We start from the raw sequence: 23,920 nt of genomic DNA on the forward strand, positions 1-23,920 counted from the left end.
AATCCATTTCCCTATTCCTTTCTGTTTGACTTTAGCCAAAACATAGTATGTTTGCATTCTCTGAGGGTTTGCTCACACATGGCAGTAGGGACAGGAGAAAGGGCAGAGAAGCAACATTACATGAGACCTACTCTAGGCCGAGAGCTCTGCTCACATTCGCTGTCTCCGTACATCTCCCCATAACCCTGGAAGGTAAGCACGAGGACTCCCATTTTACAGATGAGGAAACTGCGGCTCAGACCGATGCAGTTGCGTGTCCTAAGTCTCATGGCTTGGACGTGGAGAATGAAGACTGAGCCCAGCCTCTCTGGCTTTTTCCACTGCATGTTACACGCGAGGAGGGTGTGGTTAGGGAGCCAGGGCCGGGGTGTTTCACAGTGAGGGTTCTCCAAGCTGGTGTGTTGTTTCAAAAAGGACAGAGGTCTTGGCCTGCCAGGTAAGAGCAGAAGCAGTTCTCTATCTGCTGGGATTCGAGGGGTTTCTTGGAATCACATCTGCCCTCTACCACTCAGTGCTGTGCTCCAGATGTCATCATTCGTGTCAAATTTCTTGGAGTTAAGCCTTGCCCTCCCCAGGAACCTTTAGAAACACACAGATCCCTGGAATATGTGACGTTTTGGTATTTTTTTTTTGGCTGCGCTGGGTCTTCATTGCTGCATGCAGGCTTTTCTCTAGTTGCGGCGAATGGGGACTACTCTCTAGGTGCAGCACCTAGACCACCCTCTCATCGCAGTGGCTTCTCTTGTTGCAGAGCACAGGCTCTACGGCACAGGCTCAGTAGCTGTGGGGCATGGACTTAGTTGCTCCGCAGCAGGTGGAATCTTCCTGGAGGGACTGAACCCAGGTCCCCTGCACTGACAGGCGGATTCTTAACCCCTGCACCACCGGGGAAGTCCAAGATATGACGTTTTATATCAGTGATCTCAGTTGGAGTGTTTGATGGAGCTGTTACAGAGCCTCAGGGAGAGGCTTTCACCTAGAAGAAGCCTGAGGTCCAGAAGAGGGGCCTGACTTGGTGGAGGTCACACACCATGCGGCCTATTCGAGTTTTCTGCCCAGTGCTGTTTCCAGTCTCCACATGTCTGTGCCAGGCAGATGGGAAGGCTCTAGGCACCAGGTGGGGATAGGAAGGGGGGCAGAACTGGAGGAAAGGTCTTTGTGCTTTTGAGCTCCACGCCAGCTGAGTGACCCTGTGCTTGTCACAGGCTGGTGTCCTCTGCCCGCCTCCCGTTGCCCCTGGGCAAACGATGGCAGTGCTCGATGTGCAGGCTGGACCTACCTCTAGTGTCTGCTTATTTGGTTAAACACTGTGGCAGAGACATACTGTCTCAGAGGGCTGGGGGAAACCAGTGTGGGGCTCACTTCCCCACCCCTCCAGGGAGTGACACTGTCCCCACGGGCTTTGGTTGGAAATGTTTCTGAAGAAGCCCTAATCCCCTGCTCTGCAAAGTCTCTGTCACCCAGGGGAGAGCTGGGAGAGCTGAGGGAGCTGGCAGCGTCTTCCAGATGTCACTTTCCTGCCTGCTCCCTATCCCCACTCCGCTCAACTGGCTAGACTCCTGTTCTTCGGGCAAGACTCTAGTGTCACCTCTTCCAGGAAGCCTTCCCCCACTCCCAGAGTGCCCCTTTGGAGAGTTTCTATTTTTGGTGTACTCTGGTTCTCCTCCACACAGGAAGCCTCTTCTACATTGTTGTAGCCCCTGGGTCGGGACCGAAACAGGGCTCACGGACTGAATTTAATATTTGAAAGTGAAAGTGTTAGTTTGTTCAGTCTTTGTGATCACCAGGCTCTGTCCATAGCATTTTCTAAGCAAGAATACTGCAGTGGGTTGCCATGTCCTCCTATAGGGGATCTTCCCAACCCAGGGATCGAACCCAGGTCTCCTGCATTGCAGGTAGATTCTTTACCATCTGGGTCACCAGGGAAGCCCCAATAATTCTTGTGGAATAAACGTTCTGAGCTTCTTCCTGCCCAAAGCCCTTTTTGATGCCCATTTTGGCCCTTCTGACCACGCTGCTTCAGCACCTTTCTAACTCTCTGTGCCTCTCTCAGGCTCTCTTTCCCATCCTACCTTCTTGGGTAGCTGTGGGCAGCTGTCGGCGTGCAGCAACTCCCCAAAGCAGGTGTTTTACTCTTGTTTTACAGATGAGGATCAGAGAGGTTGAGTAACTTGCCTGAGGAAAAACAGTTAAAGAGTGGCAGTGTCACTTGGCTGCATCTGGATCCAGAGACCCTGCGCTTTCCACTGCCCTACTTAGGTGGCCCTGTGTCTCCTATAATATCAGCACAGCCTGGTGCCCCCCAGGCTTTGGGAAGGTCCTGCAGACTGGAACCCAGCTCGGCTCCCAGGCAACCCCCAGGTCGGGAGGGAGAATACAGCTTTAGAATCTTAGCCGTCACCTCTGCCACCACCTTCTTCCCAGCAGGGGGACTCCCTCCAAGACTGGGTGAGGGTGTGAAAAGGGGCAGCAGTGGGCAGGATGGGGGTCAGATCCCGAGGGGTGGCAAAGATTGGAGTATCAGGTAGCGAACATGCCTGGGACTGTTGGGGAGCAGCGATCCAGGGAGAGAGCCTGGTGTTTGGGGATTAGACTGAGGCCTGTGAAGGAGAGGCAGATGCGGCCTGGGGCTATGTGGGTGGACCCCAGAGTGTGACCCTAACCTGTCCCTTCTGCTCCCTCTCCATCTTTTAAAAATTTTATTTTTATTATTACTAGTTTTGGTTGTGCTGGGTCTCTGCTGTGGCACAGGGGCTCTTGGTTGCTGTGTGCAGGTTTTCCCTAGTTAAGGCGAGAGGCTCTTTGTGGTGGTGCATGGGCTTCTCACTGCGGTGGTTTCTCTTGTCGTGAAGCACAGGATCTAGGGTGCAGGGGCTCAGTAGCTGGGGCACAGGGGTTTGGTTGCCCTGCAGCACGTGGGATCTTAGTTCCCAGAGCAGGGATCGAATCCGTGCCCCCTGCATCACAAGGCAGATTCTTAACCACGGGACCCCCAGAGAAGTCCCAGCTGCCTCTGCCTCTTGCCTCCCCTTTTCCTCACTGGCTCCTCTTCTTGGGCTTTCTCTGCTCTAATCTTTTTTCCTAAGTGGCATCATTACCCCAAGTCAGACCTCCAGATCCAGATGAGAATATGACATTGGCACTGGGAAAAGAGTGCTCTCGTCCTTGCTTTTATCATAAAGACAGAGAAAGAGAGAGGAGAGACAGACAGTCAGGGAATTGAGGCAGAGCAATCCAGTTCTCTCTCCTTTAGTTCAACATATTCTGTTCCTGCCCTTGCGTTGGATCAGCTCTGTGTCCTGCTAGGCTCCTGGGGCTTGGGGGTTGGAGCGAGGGAGAAACCTTTCTTCCATCACAGAGGAACCACACTGAGAAATGTTTAGACAACAGCAAGGCTTAGCGACTCTCTCCCCCACCTCCCTTTGGAGGGGCTTCGGAGGGGCTCTACCTCTTCATCCCTGCAGGGAAGCGCCCCCACCCACACAGGGAGAATGACCCTGAACCTCAGAGGTGTCAGGATCAGCAGGACAAAGTACAACCATTGTGCCCTGGGCCTGATCACTACTGCCTTTGTCTGGGGCTACTGCTGGCTCCTGGCCACCTTTCACACTCTTCTCCACCCACCCCTGCTTTTCTTTCCCTCTCCCCTGGAACACCTTCCCTTTCCACTTTGGCTTCTTCTGAACTGCTTCCCAGCAGAGGCTGTCCTGGCCATGAGGTGGGGTCCTCCTAGTGGGGCTGAGGTTGCCCCTCGAGAGGGTCAGCCCTCTGTCTGGGCTGCTCTTTGCTCCACGCAGCCCCCTCCCCACCCTCCTCCTTGCCATGTTTCTGGGTGACCTTGGGTCCCTCTGGGGCCACAGTCTGCCCTGATATTCCTGGGATTGAAGCGGCCTGCCGAGGGAGGATAAGTGGAATCAAGGTTGTTGGAGGGAGTTAGGTCCATGGGAGGAGAAGAGGCGATGTGGTAGAGATGCGATGTGGTCTTATGGTTGTTGACTTGTGTTCTTGTTCTGTGTGTTTCTGGTCCCTGTTCTTGAAGATCCAGGTACATAGGACTCTCAGTTTGATGATAACCCATGGGGTTGAGTCCATGGCAGTGTATTATTGTGAAAGCTGGTGACACCACACTGGGGGTGGTGTCAATCCCCCTCCCCTGAGTCACCTCCAGGCTGTGGCTCTGAAATGAAGGATGGAAACAGGAAATCCCTCTTCACCCCAGTGAAGGGTGCTCAGAACCCTTCAGGCAAGGCTGCAGTTCTGCTGCCTCATTCCTCTGGTTTCCTGGGCAGAGCCCACAGAGGTTGCTGTAACACACTTTGCTGAATGGGGAATGGTTGACTCAGGTAGGGGAGAGGCCTGTGGCTATTAAATGATAACTGATGGCCCTCCCTCCTCGGAACCCCGCCATCTTCCTCCCAACTTCAGGGTCCTTTATTAAGCCCTCTTTAGGCCTCTCCAGGGGCCAAGGGAAGCTGGGATGAGAAGAAATGCAGAGGAGGGGGCCAGGGTCATCCCTGGTGGTAAAGCTGGGAGCCACTGTCCTGGGCTCTGCTGGCCCCAGGGCAAGAATAAGGCCGGAGATCCTTGGTAAGGTGTCCGCATCTTTTGCTCTAGGGTTGCTAGACATGGACCAGGTTGGGCAAGGAGGAAGTTTAGTGACTTCGCTTCCATGACCCACGTGGCTTCTTGGAGCGTGGAGCTTTGGTGAGGAGGCCTGCCTGGGAGGGGCCTGAGCCAGCAAATAAACATTTGCTAACTGTAAAAAGACCTTGTCCCTGCTGCTGGGGAGCCTGCCAGGTGGTGGAGACGGGACTGGAGGCATGAATGATGGAGAGGGTAGGATGGGGTAGAGGCTGAGCCAACCCTTCTGCCCATAAGGGCCTCAGGACACCACTCTGGGGAACTGCGGCTCTAAGTGGTAACCTGGCACCCCCACCAAAGCACAGCACCATGTACTGAGACCAGGGGCTGGTGAGGAACCTCCTTGTATCGTTTGGGTCAACTTGAGGGAAATTGTGCGTTCTAGTCTCAGCCTAGTTCCCATTCTCAGCCCAGGCCTTCACAGAGGCTGCATCAGCCCCAGGCAGGCCCTGGCCAGATCTAGATGAATAATGAGACTGGTTATTCCCTGTCTTCTCACAGGTATCACCCCCACACAACCCCCTCCTCCCTGGGGGAGACTGGGAGCTGCTGGGTCCAAGCCCAACCAGGACTTTTTCCAGGCTGGTTCCTATATGCAAGGGTGGGGTGGGGGGTCTTGGGGGGCACTTAGGGAAGACATGGGGAGTTGGGGAAGAGGCAGGCTTTGAAGAAACAGAGGGGACTTGGGGGAAAGGGAGGAGAGGCTGCTAGCTGCAAGAAGTAGGCAGTGGGTCCTGAAGGTCTGGGGGCTGCTGAGGAGAATGCCCCAGTTCTGTTCAGAAGATGAGCTGTGAGCCTGGACTGGGACTGATAGAAGCCTTGGCCTCCGGCCTGGTGGGGAGCTCTGGGCAGCAGGCCTGCAGACGTTCCTTAGTGCTGGTGAGTAGGTTTGAATCATCACTTAGGCCCTGGCCTCCATCCGCCCCCACCAGCCCCCTGGCCTCAGTTCCCTGGCAACATCTGGGGGAGGGGGGGTGGAGAAGCAGAAACAAGGGCCTCTGTCTGCCCAGCTGCCTCTCCCTTTGGGCTCTGCCAGACTCCACAGTGCATACGTGGGCTCCAACAGGTCCTCTTCTCTCTGGGCCACTGACTAACCCCAGAACCACCCGGCTTCTTGTTCTCGGCCCCACAAACATGGTGCCAAATACTTCTCCCCAGGGAGCCTCCCTGAACACTTCCCAAAGGACCCCAGTCACCCCGGCCTGTTGGCTGCAGTTAACTCTGATGTCAGCGGGCCAGATGAGGCCCGGAGATGAGCACAGAGTCCAGATGGACACATCATGCCCTCTGTGCCCAGCACTGGGCTTTGTGCACGTGGGACCATTCGAGTCCCAGACGTGCCACTGTTTGAGAGGTCAGAAACGGGGGGCGGGGCGGAGGGGGTTTCAGGGGTAATCTCCCTCAACCCTCTTCTTGAGGCCTCTTGAACCTGAGATGGGGTGTGCATGCGATAGTCACTAGGGGGCGCTCAGCCACCACAGGGAAGCTGGGTGAACTTGGGATGCAGCGTCTGCGCGAGAGTGAGCCTGTGACTGTGTGTTGGGGGGGCGGGTAGTTGAGAGTGTTTGGGGTGGGGGTGGAGAAGGCAGGGGTCACCCCAGGATTCCAACGGATCTGTGTGTCTCTATTTCTTCCCGTCCCTGTCCGACTCCCTCAAACCCCTGCCCCCTCCAATATTCCCAGCATAGAGGAGGGAATAGCTCTAGAGCCCTGACCGCACATAACCTCACTTTCCTGTACCCTCCCCGCAAATACCGCGCGGGCGTGTGTGTTTCCCGGCAAAGGGGGGCCGATAGGTAATGTTCAGGCTGTGCGCCTTGGTGGGGGTCGAGCATTCCCTTCGCTGGGGTGGGTGGGGGCCCGGGCTTAGGTCGGTGTCCCCAGGGGAAGGCAGTGGCCAGAGGCGCGGAGGGGACGGACCCAGGAGCTGAGGCTGGGCCTGGCCCCGCCCCCTGGGCGTGTCGGGGCGGGGCCAGGGCTTCTTTTTAGTCGGCTCGTAGCGGAGAGGAGCGCAGAGGCTTGGGGCAGCCGGGCTGCGACGAGGCCGCGGCGTTGGGGGGCGAGTGGAGCCGGCGGCAGCGGCGCTCGGTCGGCAGACGCATCGAAGAGGCGGACGGACCGGCGGGGTCACCGGCCAGGGGTCTCCGCACTGGAAATTGATATTCATTTATCCAGGGTTTACCCTCCTTTTTTCTGAAACATTTTTTTTTTTAAACCGTATTCTTTCCCGTTTTAATTTATTTTTGCTTCCCATTCCCCGCTAAATCGGGCCGACCGTTGGGGAGACTGCTCTTTTACTCTCCCCCAAAATCACTTCGGATTCTGGAAACGAGCAGAGAAGAAAGAGGGTAGCAAGAGCTCCAAAGAGAAGTGAAGGAAGAGAGACCGGGTCAGAGAGCGCGCGCTGGCGAGCGAGACACGAGAGGGACAGGGGCAAAGTGAGTGACCTGTTTTTTGGGGGTGACCGCCAGAGCGCAGCGTGAGCCCTCCCCCTCAGGATCCCGCGTCGGACCAGCAGCGCTGACGGACAGACAGACAGACACCGCCCCCTGCCCCAGCGCCCACCTCCTCCCCGGCCGGCGGCCGACGGTGGACGCGGCGGCGAGCCGCGGGCAGGAGCCGGAGCCCGCGCCCGGAGGCGGGGTGGAGGGGGTCGGGGCTCGCGACGTTGCCCTGAAACTTTTCGTCCAACTTCTGGGCTGTTCTCGTTCCGGAGGAGCCGTGGTCCGCGCCGGGGCAGCCGAGCCGAGCGGCACCGGGAGAAGTGCTCGCTCGGGCCGGGAGGAGCCGCAGTCGGAGGAGGGGGAGGAGGAAGAAGAGAAGGAAGAGGAGAAGGGGCCGCGGTGGCGACTCGGCTCTCGGAAGCCGGGCTCATGGACGGGTGAGGCGGCTGTGTGCACAGACAGTGCTCCAGACGCGCGCGCGCCCCAGGCCCCGGCCCGGGCCTCGGCTCCAGGAGGAAGAGGAGCCCGCCTGGGCGCGGAGGAGAGCGGGCCGCCCCGCAGCCCGAGCCGGAGAGGGAGCGCGAGCCGCGCCGGCCCCGGCCGGGCCTCCGAAACCATGAACTTTCTGCTCTCTTGGGTGCATTGGAGCCTTGCCTTGCTGCTCTACCTTCACCATGCCAAGGTAAGGGCTGGGGACGTGCGTGCGAGCGCGCGCGTGGGGGACTCCGTGCCCCACGCGGGTCCTTGGGCACCGGGCGCGCGGCTTCCCCTCTATCTTCGTAGGTGTAGGGGGAGGGGGCGCGCGCTAGGTGGGAGGGCACCGGGATAGAATCTCACCGCCCACGCGGGCCCTGCCCACCCACCAGAGTCACCGCACGTACGATCTGGGCCGACCAGCGGAGGGCGGGAGCCGAAGGAGGCGGCTGAGGGGGCTGGGCTTGCGCTGCCGCCGGCGGCTGAAGTTTGCTCCCGGCCGCTGGTCCCCGACGTACTGGAAGTCCGGGCAGCTGGGGCGGGAGCCGGAGCCCTGGCGGGCGGGGGTGGGGGTGCTCGGACCTTGGACCAGGGGAGGGCAGAGAGCGTGGAGGGGGCAGGGGGCAGGCGAGAGATGGGGCTTGCTGTCACTGCCGCTCGATCTCTGCGGCCCTCGCCGCGAGTTGGGGAAAAGTTTTGGGGTGGATTGCTGCTTGGGACCCCCCTCCCTCTCCGCCGGGCCACCTGCGCCGCACCAACCCCCGCCCGTCCCAGCTCGCGTCCCGCTCGGTGCCCGCCCTCCCCCGCCCGGCCGGGCGCGCGCGGCGCGGAGCCGATTACATCAGCCCGGGCCTGGCCGGCCGCGTGTTCCCGGAGCCGCGGCGGCCCGAGCGGGGAACCCGGGGCGGCGAGCCGCGCCCCTCCCCCCGCCGGCCCTCCGCGGGAAGGTGACCTCCCGAGGTAGCCCCATGCCGAGGACCCGGAGAACCACCCCTGTTCCGTCCCGCTGTCCCTAGCCCTTAAACCCCTCCTAGGAGGCATTTCCTCACGCCCCTTCCCCTTTTCCTCCCCTGCTCGAATAGAAGCCTCCGCCACCCCTTTATTTTTAACTCCCCTCTGCTGAGAAGACCCACGTAAGCTCTCTCCAGCCCCAGACTCCGAGGAAAGAAGGATCACTGTCAGGAGTCCGGCTACCCGGGCCCAGCCCGGTGCTTTGTCGAGACTCTACCTAAAGTCCCGACACGGTGACAGTCTGCTTCCCTCCCCTCCCCCATGCTTCCGAGTGAGCTGTGCTTTAGCTTTTTAGGGGGCGACCGCAGGGAGGGTTTAAAGGGTGTCCTTATTCCACTTGGCACTTTTTGGGAAAATGGTTTGGAATTTGCTGTGACATGGTCAGTGTGGGACTAGCCCTCCCCGAACCTTTGGAGGGAGCTCCTGCCAGCCTTGCAAACACACTTTGTTCTGGTGAAATGGGCGTTGGAGTAGGAGCAGGTGGTTTTTGGGAACTCTAAACTTGCCCACCCAGCTTGCTTTTCCCAAACCACCTGAGGGGTCCTTTTCTGCTCAGAGCACTCTTGGAGAGAGGCAGAAGGAAGGAAACGGGCTGGGGTCCCTGCTGCCACCAGGAGCTCCTCAGACCCTGGCACAAAGGCCTTGGCTCCAGGCCTCCAAGGGGGGGGGGGGGGGGGGGGGGAGGGGGAGGAGAGGCTGCCTGGCCACAGTGTGACCTTCAGAGGCCCCCAGGGAAGGGCACCTGGCCCCTCCCCGCCCAGAACTGCCCCTCCCAGTGCCCCCTAGCCTTGGAGGGGGTATGAAGTTTCTGACCCCTTTGCTCTTTGGGGCCCGGGAGTGGAGGGCATAGGGGGAATGTTGGCAGAGGGAAACAGGGGTGCCATGGAGATGGTAAGGGGTCTGAGGCAGAGGCCCCTGGGCATGAGGGTCCCTGAGGGAGCTGCAGTGGCAGGCTGTCCAGCTGGGATCCTGGGAGCTGTTATCTGACCTTGGCCCTGGAGGCAAGGCTGGGGGTCTGGGGTGTATTGCAGCGGGGTGTGGGGAGAGAGACAGGCAGTCAGACTCTCTCTCTGCAGAGTCTGCAGTTCTGTGCACTAGAGTGCCGCTCTGCTGCTCTGGATCTGCCCCAAAGAGGGGCAGGTGGGGTGGGCAGGTGGCCACGACTGGAGACTCTCTGGAAGGGCTGGGGGAAGCCTTAGCCTGCCGGGTGCTGTCAGGTCCACATGGTTGGGCTAGTTGACCTTCACAGCTTCTGGGGAGGGGAGGAATGATCTAGTGGGGGTGGGGAGCAACCAGAAGCCTCAGGCTTAGGGAGTGTAGGGGGCCCCCTAGGGGCTGGGCAGTGCTAAGGCGTTAAAGGCTTCCCTGGTCGCCTTTGAGGAAGGTGCCCAGCAGGTGAGAGGGACTCCGGGACCCCCTCAGTCTGGGAGGGAGAAGAAGCCAGAGAATGAGATGGGAGTGTGAGCCTCGGGGCTTTGGAGATACATTCAGGTTCTGGGGAGACTGGTTCACAGGGAAAAATGGGGCCCTCCCCTCCCCCAGGGTTTCCTCCCAGGTTTTACTCTTTAGGCAACCTGTGGCTTTACTAAGTATTCCTGAGAACAGAAGCGTTTGGATGGGGGAGGGTGCTAGGTGCCCTTCGGTCCTCTGCACTACCCCCCCACCCCCCCAGCACCAGCTCACCCTGGTATTTGTCATGTCAGCAGGAGAAGGTCACCATGTTGTTTTTCTCACCCCCAGCCCTTCCTTCCAGCCCCAGTCCACATTTGTCCTCCTATTTGACCTTAATACTTGCCCATGGCTTTGGACCAGGGAGTCAGGGGGGCTGAGAGACTTCGCTTGTCCTAGCTCAGCAAGGGGCCGGTGAGAGTGGGAAAGGGGGATGTGGGGGAGGGGCGGGGGCCTGAACAGCACTGCTTTCTGGCGGTTTCCTCCTGTGTTCTGAGCCCCGCTCACCCCCAGTATCTGCTCAGTCATTACCTTCCCCAACTTCAGAATTGGAGCAGCTCTGAGACGGGCTGCTTTGTGCTGTAGGGAGCCCCTGGAGGTGCCCTGCTCGGTTCAGAAGCCCGGGAGAAGCCAGAGGCTGCAGGCTGGGAGGGGTTCCAGGAGGGGGCAGGGGTGGGCTGGCTGGGCCTGCGCATCCTTGCCCCTGCCCCTGCCCATTCTTCGCTCTTTGCTTTGTCCTCAGTGGTCCCAGGCTGCACCCATGGCAGAAGGAGGGCAGAAACCCCACGAAGGTAAGCGGCCCCCCCACCCCAGCCCCTACCCCTGCTGCACATGGATGGGGTTCCCTGATCCCCCAGGGGATGGGTGGGAAGGTCTGTTGGGGTGGGGTTGTGGGGGTAAAGGGGCATAGGAAACTGGGGCCGGTGATCTAGAAAGGATCTAGAAAGGGGATCTAGAAAGGAAAAGGGTGAGTGCCGAGAGGTTAACCCTTCAGTTCCGGGGGACTCTGACCTACTCAGACCGCTGCTAGAAATAGAACTCGTGGTCTTTTTCTTCTGCTCTTTCCAGTAAAATTTTATTTGAAGAGGGAGCCATGAGCACAGCCAGGAAGGTAAATAGTATCCAAGGATCCCAGATGACAAGGGTGGTGTCCCTTGCTCCCCCCTGCTCCCAGGGGAGGATGAATAGTCCATGTCCCTTCCAACCCAGTCAGGTCCCACCTGTGGGGTCTGTGTGGTGGCGGCCGTGACCCTCGCTGTCTCGATTGCTGGCCGTGCGTGAGCTGGAGGTGCAGAGGGTGCAGCCTCGTGGAACCCCCTCCCCGCCGGTGTGCATTCCTCTGGGAGTAGAGAGGGAAAGCCCGACAGCCTCTCCATGCCCTCCTGAGGAGCAGGTTTGGGTGCTTGTGAACTTCCCTCTGGGTCCAGCAGAGGGCTGGCTGTAGCTCCCAGGAGCCCCGCCCCTCTGCCCAGCCCGAGTCCGCCTGCCTTTTGTTCGCTGTGGTTTGGAGTACGGATCCTCCCATTTCTCCAGGGACGCCCTGGCTCTCCCCAGTACTGAATGTAGCCTCTACTCCTGTGTTCTGCCTCTGAGAAGGAAAGGCCCTGGGGGTCTTTCTCCAAGCGAGTTTCCCAGACCCAAATCAGGTGGCCCAGGTGGTGGCCAGGGCCAGTGTTTACACTCCCCAGGCTGTTGGTAATGCCTGGCTGGTTTTGCCTCCTTCCTCACCTGGGAGGGAGGGGGTCCTTTCCTGGACCCAGGACCTGGCTTCCCTGCTGTGCCACTGACAGTCCCCGCTCGCAGGGTGCACCCAGCCCCCTCAGCTTCCAGTGGTCTCTCTCTGTGGTCTGGGAGAGGCGAGACAAATGGTCTTTGTCTGCTGGGGAAAAAAGGTTGTCTTCAAGAAAGAAGGAAAGCCACGAGCCTGAAGTTAGAGTGTTTGTGTACCCATGCCTGAGAAAAAAGCAGGACAGCTTTCCTTGGAGACAGTGGCTGGGGTGTGATGGGTGCGATGAGGTTTTCCTCTCCACCTCCTGGGGGTCCTCAGGGATCCCAGGGAGCTTTTTCAAGAAACTCCCACCTTGGATCTTTTTATCCTCAGCTACCAACTCATGACCCAGGCCAGACCATTCTGCTGTTCTGTCCTTGTGGCCCCAAAGTCTTGGCCACCCTGTTCCCAAGCAGGGTGAAGTGTCAGGTCAAGAATTCTTGATTAGTCATCTTCTTCAATATAGACTTGGCTTAGAAAAGGACTTATTCAGGTCCCTGCTCTGGTTTATACTCTTTTTGATGACGCTTGATCCTAACCCTTTTGGCAGTGGAGAGTTCTGTGCCCATTGTCTGGATGGGGAAAGCAGAAACCTCAGACTAGTCTAGGAGCCTCTTTTGTTCTCTTTCCTGTTTTCACACTTGTAGCCTCCCCCTCTTCCCCTCACATTATCCTTAATCTACTGTATACCCCCACCACCCCCAGGCTCATCTTCCTTTACACCTCTGGCTAGAGTAGTGAGGGGAGACTTAGCTATGGCCTCTGACAGGGAGGCAGCTGGGGGTATGCACTTCAGATGCCATGGTGGGGTTCCAACCTTGTGTCTTCTGGGCTGAGAAAAGGGCACTTGTTCTTGGGGCTGGAGTTGGAAGGCAAAACCCTCTACTTCAGCCTCTTGTTCTGGTGTCTTTAGCGATCAGCCCAACCCACTTACACAGATGTGCAGAGCCTCAGGCCCAAAGAGGGAGGAACTGGCCCAAGGTCACACCGAGTCCTGGCCAGGGCCCAGGCTTCCTTGCTAGCTGGGTGCTGCTTCCCTTCTGTATAGGGAAAATTTCAGGGACAGGATTGCTCTGTGGTGGTGGTGATGGAGGGGTGATTGGGAGCAGCAGACCAGGCCGCAGTTTGAAGCAGCCATTTGGAGTCCTGACTTCATGTGTTCTCAAGGGCCCCGCCCCTGTGGCCCAGAATCACCCCTTCATGCTCCGGTGCACCCCAGGCTCCACGGCCAGCCTGGGAAGTTGTCTTTACCCTGGTCTCCCTCCAGATCAGCTTCTAGAAGCGCTCTGTGACTGCAGTGGCAGCACCGTTTTTTCCATGATGCAAGCAGTTTGCCCTCCTGGGTGGGGTTATCGGTGGCTGGCAGGGACAGCGCAGTGTGTCCGCCCACAGCCACCTGCTGATTCCAGGCGGACCCAGCCCCTGGGCCGATGCCCACTGCCTCCTCAGCCCGTATCTGGGGAGGGGGTCTGGCAGGTGGCAGAGTGCCCCCCAAGGCTCCCCTTCTGTTTCACAGGACATTGGCTTGGGGAGGCTTTGATGTTCAGAGCCAGCTTTAACTATGTGACTTAATGGCAATGTGGCCTTGGAGCCAGTTACTCAGCCTCTCTAAGCCTCTAGTTCCCCATTTGTAAAGCCAGGGGGAGGGTGGGTCCTACCAGAAGCTCGCAGTACCATGGGGGGAGAATTGTCTGGGGTAACATCACGGACTCCGGTACACAGCGCCAGAGCACAGAAGAAGTGCTCTTTAGGTAGCTGTCGGGGGCTAATGGTGCAGCAGTTGCTGTGGGGAGGTGGAAGGGAAGTGGAGAGCAGGTTTGCCAAGCTGGCTGTTCCTCCTCTCATGGGAAGCTTAGAGACCCCCAGCATGCTCAGACTGCCCTCTGGCCTCACAGTTGACCTAGGGATCGGCTTGACTGTCATGGTGTGAGGCAAGGGGACCAGATATGGCAGGCTGACTCCCTTGGGACCTGACAACACCATTTAATCTTTAGAATAAACACAGGTCTTCATCATTGTTGGCGGTGGAAAGCTAGGGAAGGACTTGCAGCCATGGCCTGAGACACTTAAGTTAGACATTTTCCCATGGCAGTTACCTCTCACAGAAAGGAGAGGCCTTACAGAGCTGGGTGGAGAGAAGGGCCGGCCATCTCTTATGTGACCTGCTGGGCTCATGTGTCACCCTTTTTCCATGCAGTGGTGAAGTTCATGGATGTCTACCAGCGCAGCTACTGCCGTCCCATTGAGACCCTGGTGGACATCTTCCAGGAGTATCCAGATGAGATTGAATTCATCTTCAAGCCGTCCTGTGTGCCCCTGATGCGGTGCGGGGGCTGCTGTAACGATGAAAGTCTGGAGTGTGTGCCCACCGAGGAGTTCAACATCACCATGCAGGTGGGCACCAGCAGGGAGCCGGGGTGGGGGCAGTGGGGGGTGCCCTCAGGCTTTGGCCCCAGGTGTTCCCCGGCCCTTTCCTGGGCAGCTCTTAAAGGGAGGAGCTAGGCTTGCCTTGCCCAGCTCCTGCCATGGAGTCAGTCAAGGGGAGATGCGGGCGTCTCACCCTCTTTGGAGAAAAAGATGCTTGCGTTTCTGAGCCCAGGTTTCCAGCAATCCCTGATTACCTCCTCCTCCTTCCTGACCTCTGCCCCCTGGGCTCAGGAGGGGGCTGACACCTGTGACAGGAGCCCCTCCTCCCTTCCTCTCTTGGAGGAAGACAGCCCTACCTCCTTGGGGGCTCTGTTTGGGAAGCTGGATGAGTCTGGTCTGTGGGGAGTTTAAAAAGTCAGTCCGTTGGTGCTGCCTGGTGATGGGGCATGTCTCAGCCTGGATGGGGCTGGAGGGAACTCTTGAGACCCCAGGGAGGAGTGGGTGGCTCTTGGGTGGCTACTGGGGGTAGGGTGAGGCCTAGAGGGGATAACAGGAGGGGAGGGAGGGGAGAGGCAAGAACCCAGGACCTGAATTCCCAGCCTGGCCAACCCTGCAGACATGTCTGCCCTCAAGAGAAGCAGGGGCTCCTTGAGGTCAGCAGGGTCGGGGGGGAGTTGGGGTGGGCCTGAGGCTCTTTCATAGAGCCCTTGGTCCCCTCATACTTCCACCACTCTTTCCTGCTCTGTAGAACCCCTGGGTGCTGAGTGGCAAGAGCCATGGGGTTTCCCACCTGGGTATGGCTGGCTGGGTCACTAACCTCTGTGATCTGCTTCCCTTCCCTTCAGATTATGCGGATCAAACCTCACCAAGGCCAGCACATAGGAGAGATGAGCTTCCTACAGCATAACAAATGTGAATGCAGGTAAGGCTAGAGTCTTGGAGTCATTCATTCAATGAACAGCAGCAGGGGGCTTGTTCTGGGCCAGAGTTAAACATGTTCCAGAGTGAAGCATGTTAACCCATTTTCACCCTCCAGCTGTATAACTGTGGCCATTTCGGTTTTATTTTAATGTGCCTCAGTTTCCACATCTGTGAAATGGGCACAATAAGAGTATTACATACTGCCTAGCGTTGTTATAAGGATTAAGTGAGTTGTTATATGTCAAGAGATTAAAACTGTACTGATGTATCATAAATACTATGTTACTGTTATTGTTACTATTACCATCTGAACTCCTGTCTGTTTTATTCTTTTCTTTTTCTCTACCCACTGCAGACCAAAGAAAGATAAAGCAAGGCAAGAAAAGTAAGTGGCCACAATTTTCGCCCTTCTCCGTCTCCTTGACTAATTGTCTTGGTTTGGGGCTCTTGGTTTCCTCTCTCAGGGAGTTGGGGTCTGATGGCGGGGGGGTCACCTGAGTCTGAGAGTTGGTTTCATGGGGACTCGTGGTGGCAGCAGCGGGATGGAGCAAGTCCTAGGATGACAGCTCTAGAATGACTGACAAAACCCAGCCTGGTGCCTGGAGCTTCCTTTGGAAGAGATGATGCGTCTCCGGGCCATTCCTGGCCGGGATTTGCGGTCTTGGTGCGTGTGGGGCCAGCATGGACGCTGGCTCCTGGGCCTGCTCTAGCCTCCCATCACCCATGGCAGAGAGAGGGAGTGGGTGGCAGAGAGGCCAGCTTTTGTGTGTTAGAGGAAGTGGCCTCTTTCAGTGGCTGCAGTGGTGGTGCAGTTGGACTGGGGGGCCAGCTGTGGTGTTTTCTTGATGCGTGCCCTCCTGTGGGAGTGAGACAGGCCAGAGCCGCTCAGCCCCCGTGGCCAGGGAGAAAGAGCTGAATGTTGGCCATCTTCTGAGGCTTCTAGTTGCTCAGTGTGGAGGGCCAGGTCAGGATAGAGCAGTGGGGGAGAGGTCTGGGGGCCGTGAGCCTTCAGGACAGGGTGAGCAGGTGGCATAGGAGAGAGCCTGCAGGGGAAGAGACTGAGAGAGAGTACCTCCCGCACCCCCCACCGTCCCATCTGCCCCCCAACGCTCTGGTGACACAAGCCCCCGAGGCCTCGACCCCTTGCCTCTTCCCTAAGCCCCCAGCTCCCAGTATTGCTGTGGCTGAGTGGGGAGAGCAGGCGCAGAGAGAATGTGCGAGTGAGTGCAGACCCTCCTCCTTCCAGTATTTTCTCCCTCTCCTCCATCCCTTCCCCCCTCTCTTCTCTCCTGTGGTCCCCTGTGGCTGTCCTCCTGAGGGATATTCTCGGTGGGGGTGTGGGGGGGGTGTGGGCAGGTGTGGAGAGTGCTGGTTCCCTTGAGGGGGCAGGCTTCAGCCTGCCCCCCCCACCTGCCCGTTCCCCAAATCCCTGCCTTGCCCACAGGGAGAGTGGGGGGCTCGCCTGGGCTCGGAAGAGAGTCTGGTGAGATGGTGTAGCAGGCTTTGACAGGCTGGGGAGAGGACCTGCTGCCAAGGGCCGCCCAGGCCCCTCCTCCCCACGCCTCCCTAACTCCCACCCCACCCTGCTGCCTGCCTGGGGCTCCCAGGACACCCAGCCCCGCCTCTAGGCCCAGGTTATGGCTGGGCTAGCTTGCGCCTTTCATGTGCCGCCCTTGGTTTTGTGCCAGCTCCAAGATAGCTGCTCCCCCACAACCGGGGTTCACGGAGGCAGGGCCCCTGGAGGGACCCCCTTGCCATTGTACTTGGACGTGAAGAAGGCAGAAGGTGCCTGGAGCACACGCCTACACACGGCCCCCCCTTACCCCTCAGCCAGTCAGGTCTCTGACTTCCTCCCCAAATCCTGGCCTTCCTTCCAAAGGCCCTGACCTTCAGGGTCAGACCTGTTCAGGGCTGCCGGGCACAGAGCCGGCCCTCTACGCTTTGCCCCCCTGCCTGGGACCAGGAGACACCACAAGTGTGGAGGCCTGCAGGTCCAGGGTCCTCCACCCAGCCTCTGGTCCCCCCTCACAGCCTTGCTAGGGTGTGGCTAAAGTGGGTGAAGCCCCCCCACCCCAAGGGTGGCTAAAGTGAGACGAGGGTGCCTTCAAAGTGCCCGCCACCCCGTCCCCATCCCGCCTGTGTACCTGTGTGCAAGCTCTCCCACGTGCCCCGGAGCGTGTCCTGCGTCCTGCGCCCCTCACTGCTTCCTTTCCTCTCCCCTTCCCCCTCGCTTTCTCTCTGTCTGTCTCTGTTTTTTTATTTTCCAGAAAATCAGTTCGAGGAAAGGGCAAAGGGCAAAAAAGAAAGCGCAAGAAATCCCGGTATAAATCCTGGAGCGCGTACGTGGTGCCGCTGCCGTCTCATTCCCCCCGCCCGGAGCCTCCCCGGCCCCCAGTCAAACTCCCACCTGCAGGACCCCAGAGCTCCCCCTCCTCCCCGTCCCCTCCCCGGCTCCCGGCCTCCCTCCTCCGGCGTCTCTCTCTCACTCTCACTCCACTAATCGGCACAGGGGGTAGACATGGTGGTGGCATTACCAGTCCAGGGGGGGAGGCGGGAGGGTGGGCAGACTGGGCCTGCAGGATTCAGGGAGGGGGTCTCTGGCTTGGCTGGGGCACCGCCTTTTCCCTCACCCACTGGGCACTGGTGGCGGGCCCATGTTGGCGCGGGTGCCCGGCACGGATGCCTGCTCACCCAACTGGTTTCCACCGCTCTAGGCTTCCACACTTCTCTGGAAGCTGGGGGGCGGTGTGGGGAGGGCAGATGTGGCGTAAGGAAGGGGCGCAGATGACAGGAGGCAGCTTGTTGTTGGCTGAAGGAGGACGTGGGGGCAAACACCCCTGTGGCCCCTCCTCGCAGACTTGGGGCCTCCAGAGGGGAGCCCCGTATTCCAGCCCAACCCATGGCACTGCCAGGAGCCTTCCCCAAGAGTGGCCTCTTCCTCTGGGTTTGAGGCGGTGGGGAGCCCTCTGGCCACCAGCGGCCTGGCCCGTGGACCCTGCCTCTGGGCCTAGCCTGCTGTCACTCCCTGCCTCAGCCCTTTGGCAGAGCGGCCGGGGCGTGAGCCCTCACGCAGGGAGAAGCTGGCCCCGATTGGCACCCCTAGCAGGTTGGAGAGTCAAGGCGCTTTCTCAGGGGTGGTAGCCGTTGGGGCCCCGTGGCCTGAGACTTGCACTTGTGCCCGTGGGATAGCCCAGCCCGCTCCTCGCACTCTGCCCAGCCGCGTCCGCCGCTTCCTGCGGGCCGGCTTCTAGTTATTGCTGCCTCTTTCCGCCGCTCTCTCTTGTCTTCCGCTGTGGCATCGGAGCCTTCCAGGGCGTGGAAGGGTGTGGGGGCCCGCGAGCTGGGTGGGGGTGCAGCTACGGACGTGGTAGGGGTGTTGCATGGATTTTTTTTCTCTCTCTCTGCTGACGCTCTAGCTTAGATGTCTTTCCTTTTGCCTTTTGCAGTCCCTGTGGGCCTTGCTCAGAGCGGAGAAAGCATTTGTTTGTACAAGATCCGCAGACGTGTAAATGTTCCTGCAAAAACACAGACTCGCGTTGCAAGGCGAGGCAGCTTGAGTTAAACGAACGTACTTGCAGGTTGGTTCCCAGAGGGCGAGCAAGTCAGAGAGGGGCTTTGCACAGAGATGGGGAGAGAGAGAGAGAGAGAGAGAGAGAGAGAAAGAGAGAGAGAGAGAGAGAGAGAGTGAGCGAGCGCGCACTTGAGAGTTGCCAGCTGCTTGCTCTGCTTCTAGCTGTCCGCCTGGTGACTGCCGCCTTCTCTGCTCCTGGGGGGCCCCTGTGCTGGGCGGCAGGCGCTGGCCAGCCTGGCGGGGCCTGTTCAGAGCTTGCCCTGATTGCCTGAGTGGGCAGGCCAGCGTGGCTTCCTGTGATGGTGTGGACGCAAGCTGAGTGTTGTGTCCTGTGGTCCTGCTCCTGGTGGGCTGTTGGTCCTGATGTTGTGATGACTACCTTTGCTACTAATAGGGAGGGCCCGTCTGGCCATTGGGGGCATGCTGCCTCTACAAAGTGCAGACAGCCGGGGGGCTTCGGCACCGCCTCTGAGGTCCACACTGCTCGGTTTCTCATCCCCTCAGTGTCTCTCCGTGGGGACAGGGGTTGAGTGCATCCTCAGACTGGGGGCCTGGAGGGCATGGGCCCTGGCTGTTGGTTTAGGGCAGATAGGAGATTACTGTCAGGGCACAACTGATACTGTAATACTCCGGTCATCATGGCAGCAACCCAGAACAGCCCACCTGTTATTTTCAAATGTCCTCAGGATGGGTGGCTGGAAGGAGCCACACCCATTCTCCTGATACTAGATTGTGAGTTCCTCACGCCTGGGTTTTATTCATCTGTGTGACCCCCGGGTATCTGTACCTCTGTCCCTTGTGCACACCGGGAGCCAGGGAAGTGTCAGGTGGGTGAGTGAGTACATGAGTGATTTTCAGGGGTAAGGAAAGGAACAGGAGCCCATGACTGGTGGTTGGCAGTCTTTTGATACCTTTGATGGCGTTTTAATCATCTGGCCTGTGCTCAAAGGCAGGGAGCCCTCTGGGCCAGCGCAAGCTTCACCCTGGGATGAGAGGCTTTTATGGGGATTCCCAGGCAGGGCCAGGGCCAGGGCTGCCCCCCCCAACCCCCCCAGCTAGTCCAGATGCCTCTTTAATTAACAAAGTCCTTCGAATGTGGCTGTCTCCTGCATCCTCCGTGTTCCTGTGGCTTGTGAGTGTCGGGAGAGGCTGGGGACCAGGCTGCGGGGTGTTGCTGTGGGTTCTGTCTGTCTTGGCAGTACGTGAAGACCGAAAGTGTACACTCTGCTGGGGGGGTGGGGGCTCTGGCTCACCCCAGGGCTGGATGAGGGGGTCTCTGCATCTCCCAGGGCCTCAAGGAAGATAAAGGACTTGCCATCCTGGGGTTACCATGGTGATGATTCTGTAGAGGTAGACTGGGGGATGTCTGCAGTGACCTGGGGACCAAGTGAAGTTACCCAAACCCCTCCTTTGATCTGGCTGTATGGGGGAATGTCCGTCCTCAGATTGGAAGCTTAGGTCCCCATTTCTAGGCTTTCAGAAGGGAGAGTCTGCTCTGGTCCTTCCTCACATGGGGAGGGTAAAAGGTGAGCCGCCCAGGGCCTGATGCATGATGGGAGAGCTCCAGGAGTCCCCTTTGCTTCCCCCACCCTAAGTTAAATAGCACATTGAAAAGGAAAGGCAGTCTGGTGCCCGGGGCCTGACGCGGAGGCCTGGACAGTGGGCACAGACGGAGAGAGGAGGTGTGTCCCTCACCTTCCCGAGGGCCCCAAGCCCTGCTGGATCCCCGTCCCTCAGGAGCCTCCCTTCCCCAGCTGGCTGGCCCGCTTGGCCCCTGCACAGGCCCATCCTTTGCTCTCCCCCACGCGCTCCCCCAGGCCAGCCCCATAGGGACTGCCCTGAAACATCTCCAGCAGGGACGCTTTGCTGATTAACTCGGTCCAACTTTGCTCACCCGTCAGCTCTTAAATGTCAAGCAGGGACCGTTCTCGGGGGCATGTTCATCTGTTGCTTGTGATGAGATGTCATCCTGTCTTTGTCCTGTCGCAGCTGGGCTGTAAAGTCCAGAGGACAGCCTGGGAGCCCTGGGCTTAGCTCCTGCTCAGGCAGTGGTGGTGGGGGGGGAGCCCTTGGGCAGGGGCTCCCGGAGGCTAGGACTGTGCTTCCTCTGTCTTCTCCACTGCCACCTCGAGCTGCAGAAAGGAGGGGGCTGCAGCCTCCCCACCAGAGCCCCTCCCCTGGCCCTGACCCCCAGCCTTTGTCTCCCCTGTCCCCGCAGATGTGACAAGCCAAGGCGGTGAGCCGGGCTGGAGGAAGGAGCCTCCCTCAGGGTTTCGGGAACCAGACGTCTCACCGGGAAAGATTGACACAGAACGACCCATAGCCGCCGCCACCATACCACCACCACCACCACCATCATCGACAGAACAATCCTGAATCCAGAAACCTGACATGAAGGAAGAGGAGGCTGTGCGCAGAGCACTTTGGGTCCGGAGCGTGAGGCTCCGGCAGAAGCATTCATGGGCGGGTGACCCAGCACGGTTCCTCTTGGAATTGGATCGCCATTTTATTTCTCTTGCTGCTAAATCACCGAGCCCGGAAGATTAGAGAGTTTTATTTCTGGGATTCCTGTAGACACACCCACCCACATACATACATTTATATATATATATATATTATATATATAAAAATAAATATATATATTTTATATATATATAAAATATATATATTCTTTTTAAAAAATTAACATTGCTAATGTTATTGGTGTCTTCACTGGATGTATTTGACTGCTGTGGACTTGAGTTGGGAGGAGAATGTCCCCGCCCAGATCCCGACAGGGAGGAGGACAGAAGGAGAGAGTCTGGCATCGTCTTTTTGTCCCTCTTAAGGCAGCCAGGGTCCCCTCCCCTGTCTGGGAATGCGCAAGGCCAGGGCACGGGGGCAAACTTGGCCTGCTTTTGGGAAGACCGACAAACCCAGCCCTGGCCCCGAGCCTCTCTCCCGAGTCAAACGGACAGAAAGACAGCTGACAGGTACAGAGGACGAGGACGCTGGCTCTGACCAGGAGTTTGGGGGAGACTCGGGACACTGCTGTGCTTTGGAGACCCCCTCCGCGCGCATCTTGCCCCCTCCCAGGGGCACTGCCTGGAAGACTCAGGAGCCTGGGCAGCCTTCACCTCCTCTCACCCGCTTCCGAGATGCCCAGGAGGCCACCGACATGTCTCAGCGAAGAGAAGAGACGTTGGTGGAGGAAGGGCCACCCCGGTGACAGCTGGTCCTCCGAGGGAAGGGCCTCTGCCTTGGCCCTCTCCCAGTCTTGCTCCCCGGGTGCAGCCCAGGAGGGCGCGATGTCCTCAGACCATTGAAACCACTAGTTCTGTCCCCTCCAGGAGACCTGGCTGTGTGTGTGTGAGTGGTTAACCCACCTCCGTCCCTCCATCCCACCCTACCCAACCCGACCCAACCCTTCCCGCGGCGTAGAGAGACAGGGCAGGATCCCCGTGCCCACCCTGGAGGCAGAGAAAAGAGAAGTGTTTTATATACGGTACTTATTTAATATCCCTTTTAAATTAGAAATTAAAACAGTTAATTTAATTAAAGAGTAGGGTTTTTTTCAGTATTCTTGGTTAATATTTAATTTCAACTATTTATGAGATGTATTTCTTGCTCTCTCACTCTCTCTTGTTTGTACTGGTCTTTGTGTATAAAACTCCTGTTTCCAATCTCTCTCTCTGATCGGTGACAGTCACTAGCTTGTCCTGAACAGATATTTAATTTTGCTAACACTCAACTCTGCCCTCCCCCTTCCCCTGGCTCCCCACCACACATTCCTTTGAAATAAGGTTTCAATATACATCTACATACTATATATATATTTGGCAACTTGTGTTTGTATATATATATATATATATATATATATATATATGTTTATGTATATATGTGATTCTGATAAAATAGACATTGCTATTCTGTTTTTTATATGTAAAAACAAAACAAGAAAAAATAGAGAATTCTACATACTAAATCTCTCTCCTTTTTTAATTTTAATATTTGTTATCATTTATTTATTGGTGCTACTGTTTATCCGTAATAATTGTGGGGAAAAAGATATTAACATCACATCTTTGTCTCTAGTGCAGTTTTTCGAGATATTCCGTAGTACATATTTATTTTTAAACAACAACGAAGAAATACAGATATATCTTAAAGAAAAAAACATTTTGTATTAAAGAATTTAATTCTGATCTCAAAGCTCCTCCTGGTTTCTCCTTCTCCATTGAATCTTTGTTCCAGACTTTCTCCTGCACCCCCCTTCCCTCCTTCCATGGGAAACATGGCTTTTGCCTGAGGTCTGGGAAAGGGGTTCCAGGTGTATAGGCTATGGGGTGACCCTCTTCATTGTGCTGGGGCCAGAGTCCTTCCATTCTGGCTGGGCTGGTCCTGGGGGAGCTCATCCATTCTTTGCCATCTGTGGAAACTGGGGAGAGAGAGACAGCTCCTTTGGAGCCAAGGTCCCTGCAGTGAGTAGGGCTGCCTTCAGGTACTGTGTGATTCAGGTGCTGGCCCGTGTCAGGGAAGAAACTAGCTATGTGTCTGGGCTTGCTTCCCACAGGACATTAAGGGTCTGGGTTTGGTGCTGGAGCCTTGGCTGCAACAAGCTGGGAGTAGGAAGAAGTACTCATGTGGGGCCTGTAACCCCAGGGTGTGATTGAGTTTTACATGGTGGTTCTCCAGTTCCTTGAGCCTCTGGAAGGTGGGCCCAAGTTCTGCTTGCCCCTATGTGGACTCCCTGGCTTGCCTTGCTGCTCAGGGCTGTCTCACATGCAGTCCCGGGGAAGGTGGAAGCTGTCTGGGACTTTGGCATTTATGAACAATGCTTCCAAATCCACTTCTCTAGCTTCTTTTATTTATTGGGCCACCAGCCATGGTGCCAGAGCTTGGGATGCTGTTATGAATGAGACACAATTCCAACCCTCATACGTCTGGTGAGGGTGGGTGAAAAGACAGAGAAGCGCAATTTCACAAATAGAAGAATACATAAAAGATGATGGGATCTTTTTTTTTTTTTTTTTATGGCCATGGGGCAGGGGGAATCTTAGTTCCCTGACCAGACCAGGGATCAAAGCTGTGCCACCTGTAGTGGAAGCACAGAGTCCTAATCACTGGACCTCTAGCGAACATTTAGGGTTTGGGGGACATTTGATCCAGCTTGGAGTGGGGAAGGATTGAGGATGGTGGAGTCTAGGGGGTCTGCTTATGACATTACCCTTAGGTAATGGTGGGTGGGAAGGAGATGACAGAACAGGGAGGGGAGGGTGGAAGGGTTGAAGCGGA

At 57.5% G+C, this 23,920-nt stretch overlaps 1 protein-coding gene across 1 annotated transcript in view; it reads left to right on the forward strand.

The window, feature by feature from the left end:
- VEGFA (vascular endothelial growth factor A) overlaps positions 1 to 22,837 on the forward strand; it is a 67,685-nt gene extending 44,848 nt beyond the window's left edge. The window contains exons 4-12 of the mRNA XM_061146241.1: positions 6,631 to 6,781; positions 7,085 to 7,767; positions 10,762 to 10,810; positions 13,985 to 14,181; positions 15,000 to 15,076; positions 15,431 to 15,460; positions 17,343 to 17,414; positions 18,522 to 18,653; positions 20,865 to 22,837. Of these exons, the coding sequence (XP_061002224.1) occupies positions 6,631 to 6,781; positions 7,085 to 7,767; positions 10,762 to 10,810; positions 13,985 to 14,181; positions 15,000 to 15,076; positions 15,431 to 15,460; positions 17,343 to 17,414; positions 18,522 to 18,653; positions 20,865 to 20,886 (1,413 nt within the window). The 3' untranslated portion in view covers positions 20,887 to 22,837. The remainder of the gene's footprint in view (positions 1 to 6,630; positions 6,782 to 7,084; positions 7,768 to 10,761; positions 10,811 to 13,984; positions 14,182 to 14,999; positions 15,077 to 15,430; positions 15,461 to 17,342; positions 17,415 to 18,521; positions 18,654 to 20,864) is intronic.
- Positions 22,838 to 23,920: the final 1,083 nt, after the last annotated feature.

This window comes from Dama dama, chromosome 7 (genome assembly GCF_033118175.1).
Source record: "Dama dama isolate Ldn47 chromosome 7, ASM3311817v1, whole genome shotgun sequence".
In the NCBI taxonomy this organism is placed as follows: Eukaryota; Metazoa; Chordata; class Mammalia; order Artiodactyla; family Cervidae; genus Dama; species Dama dama.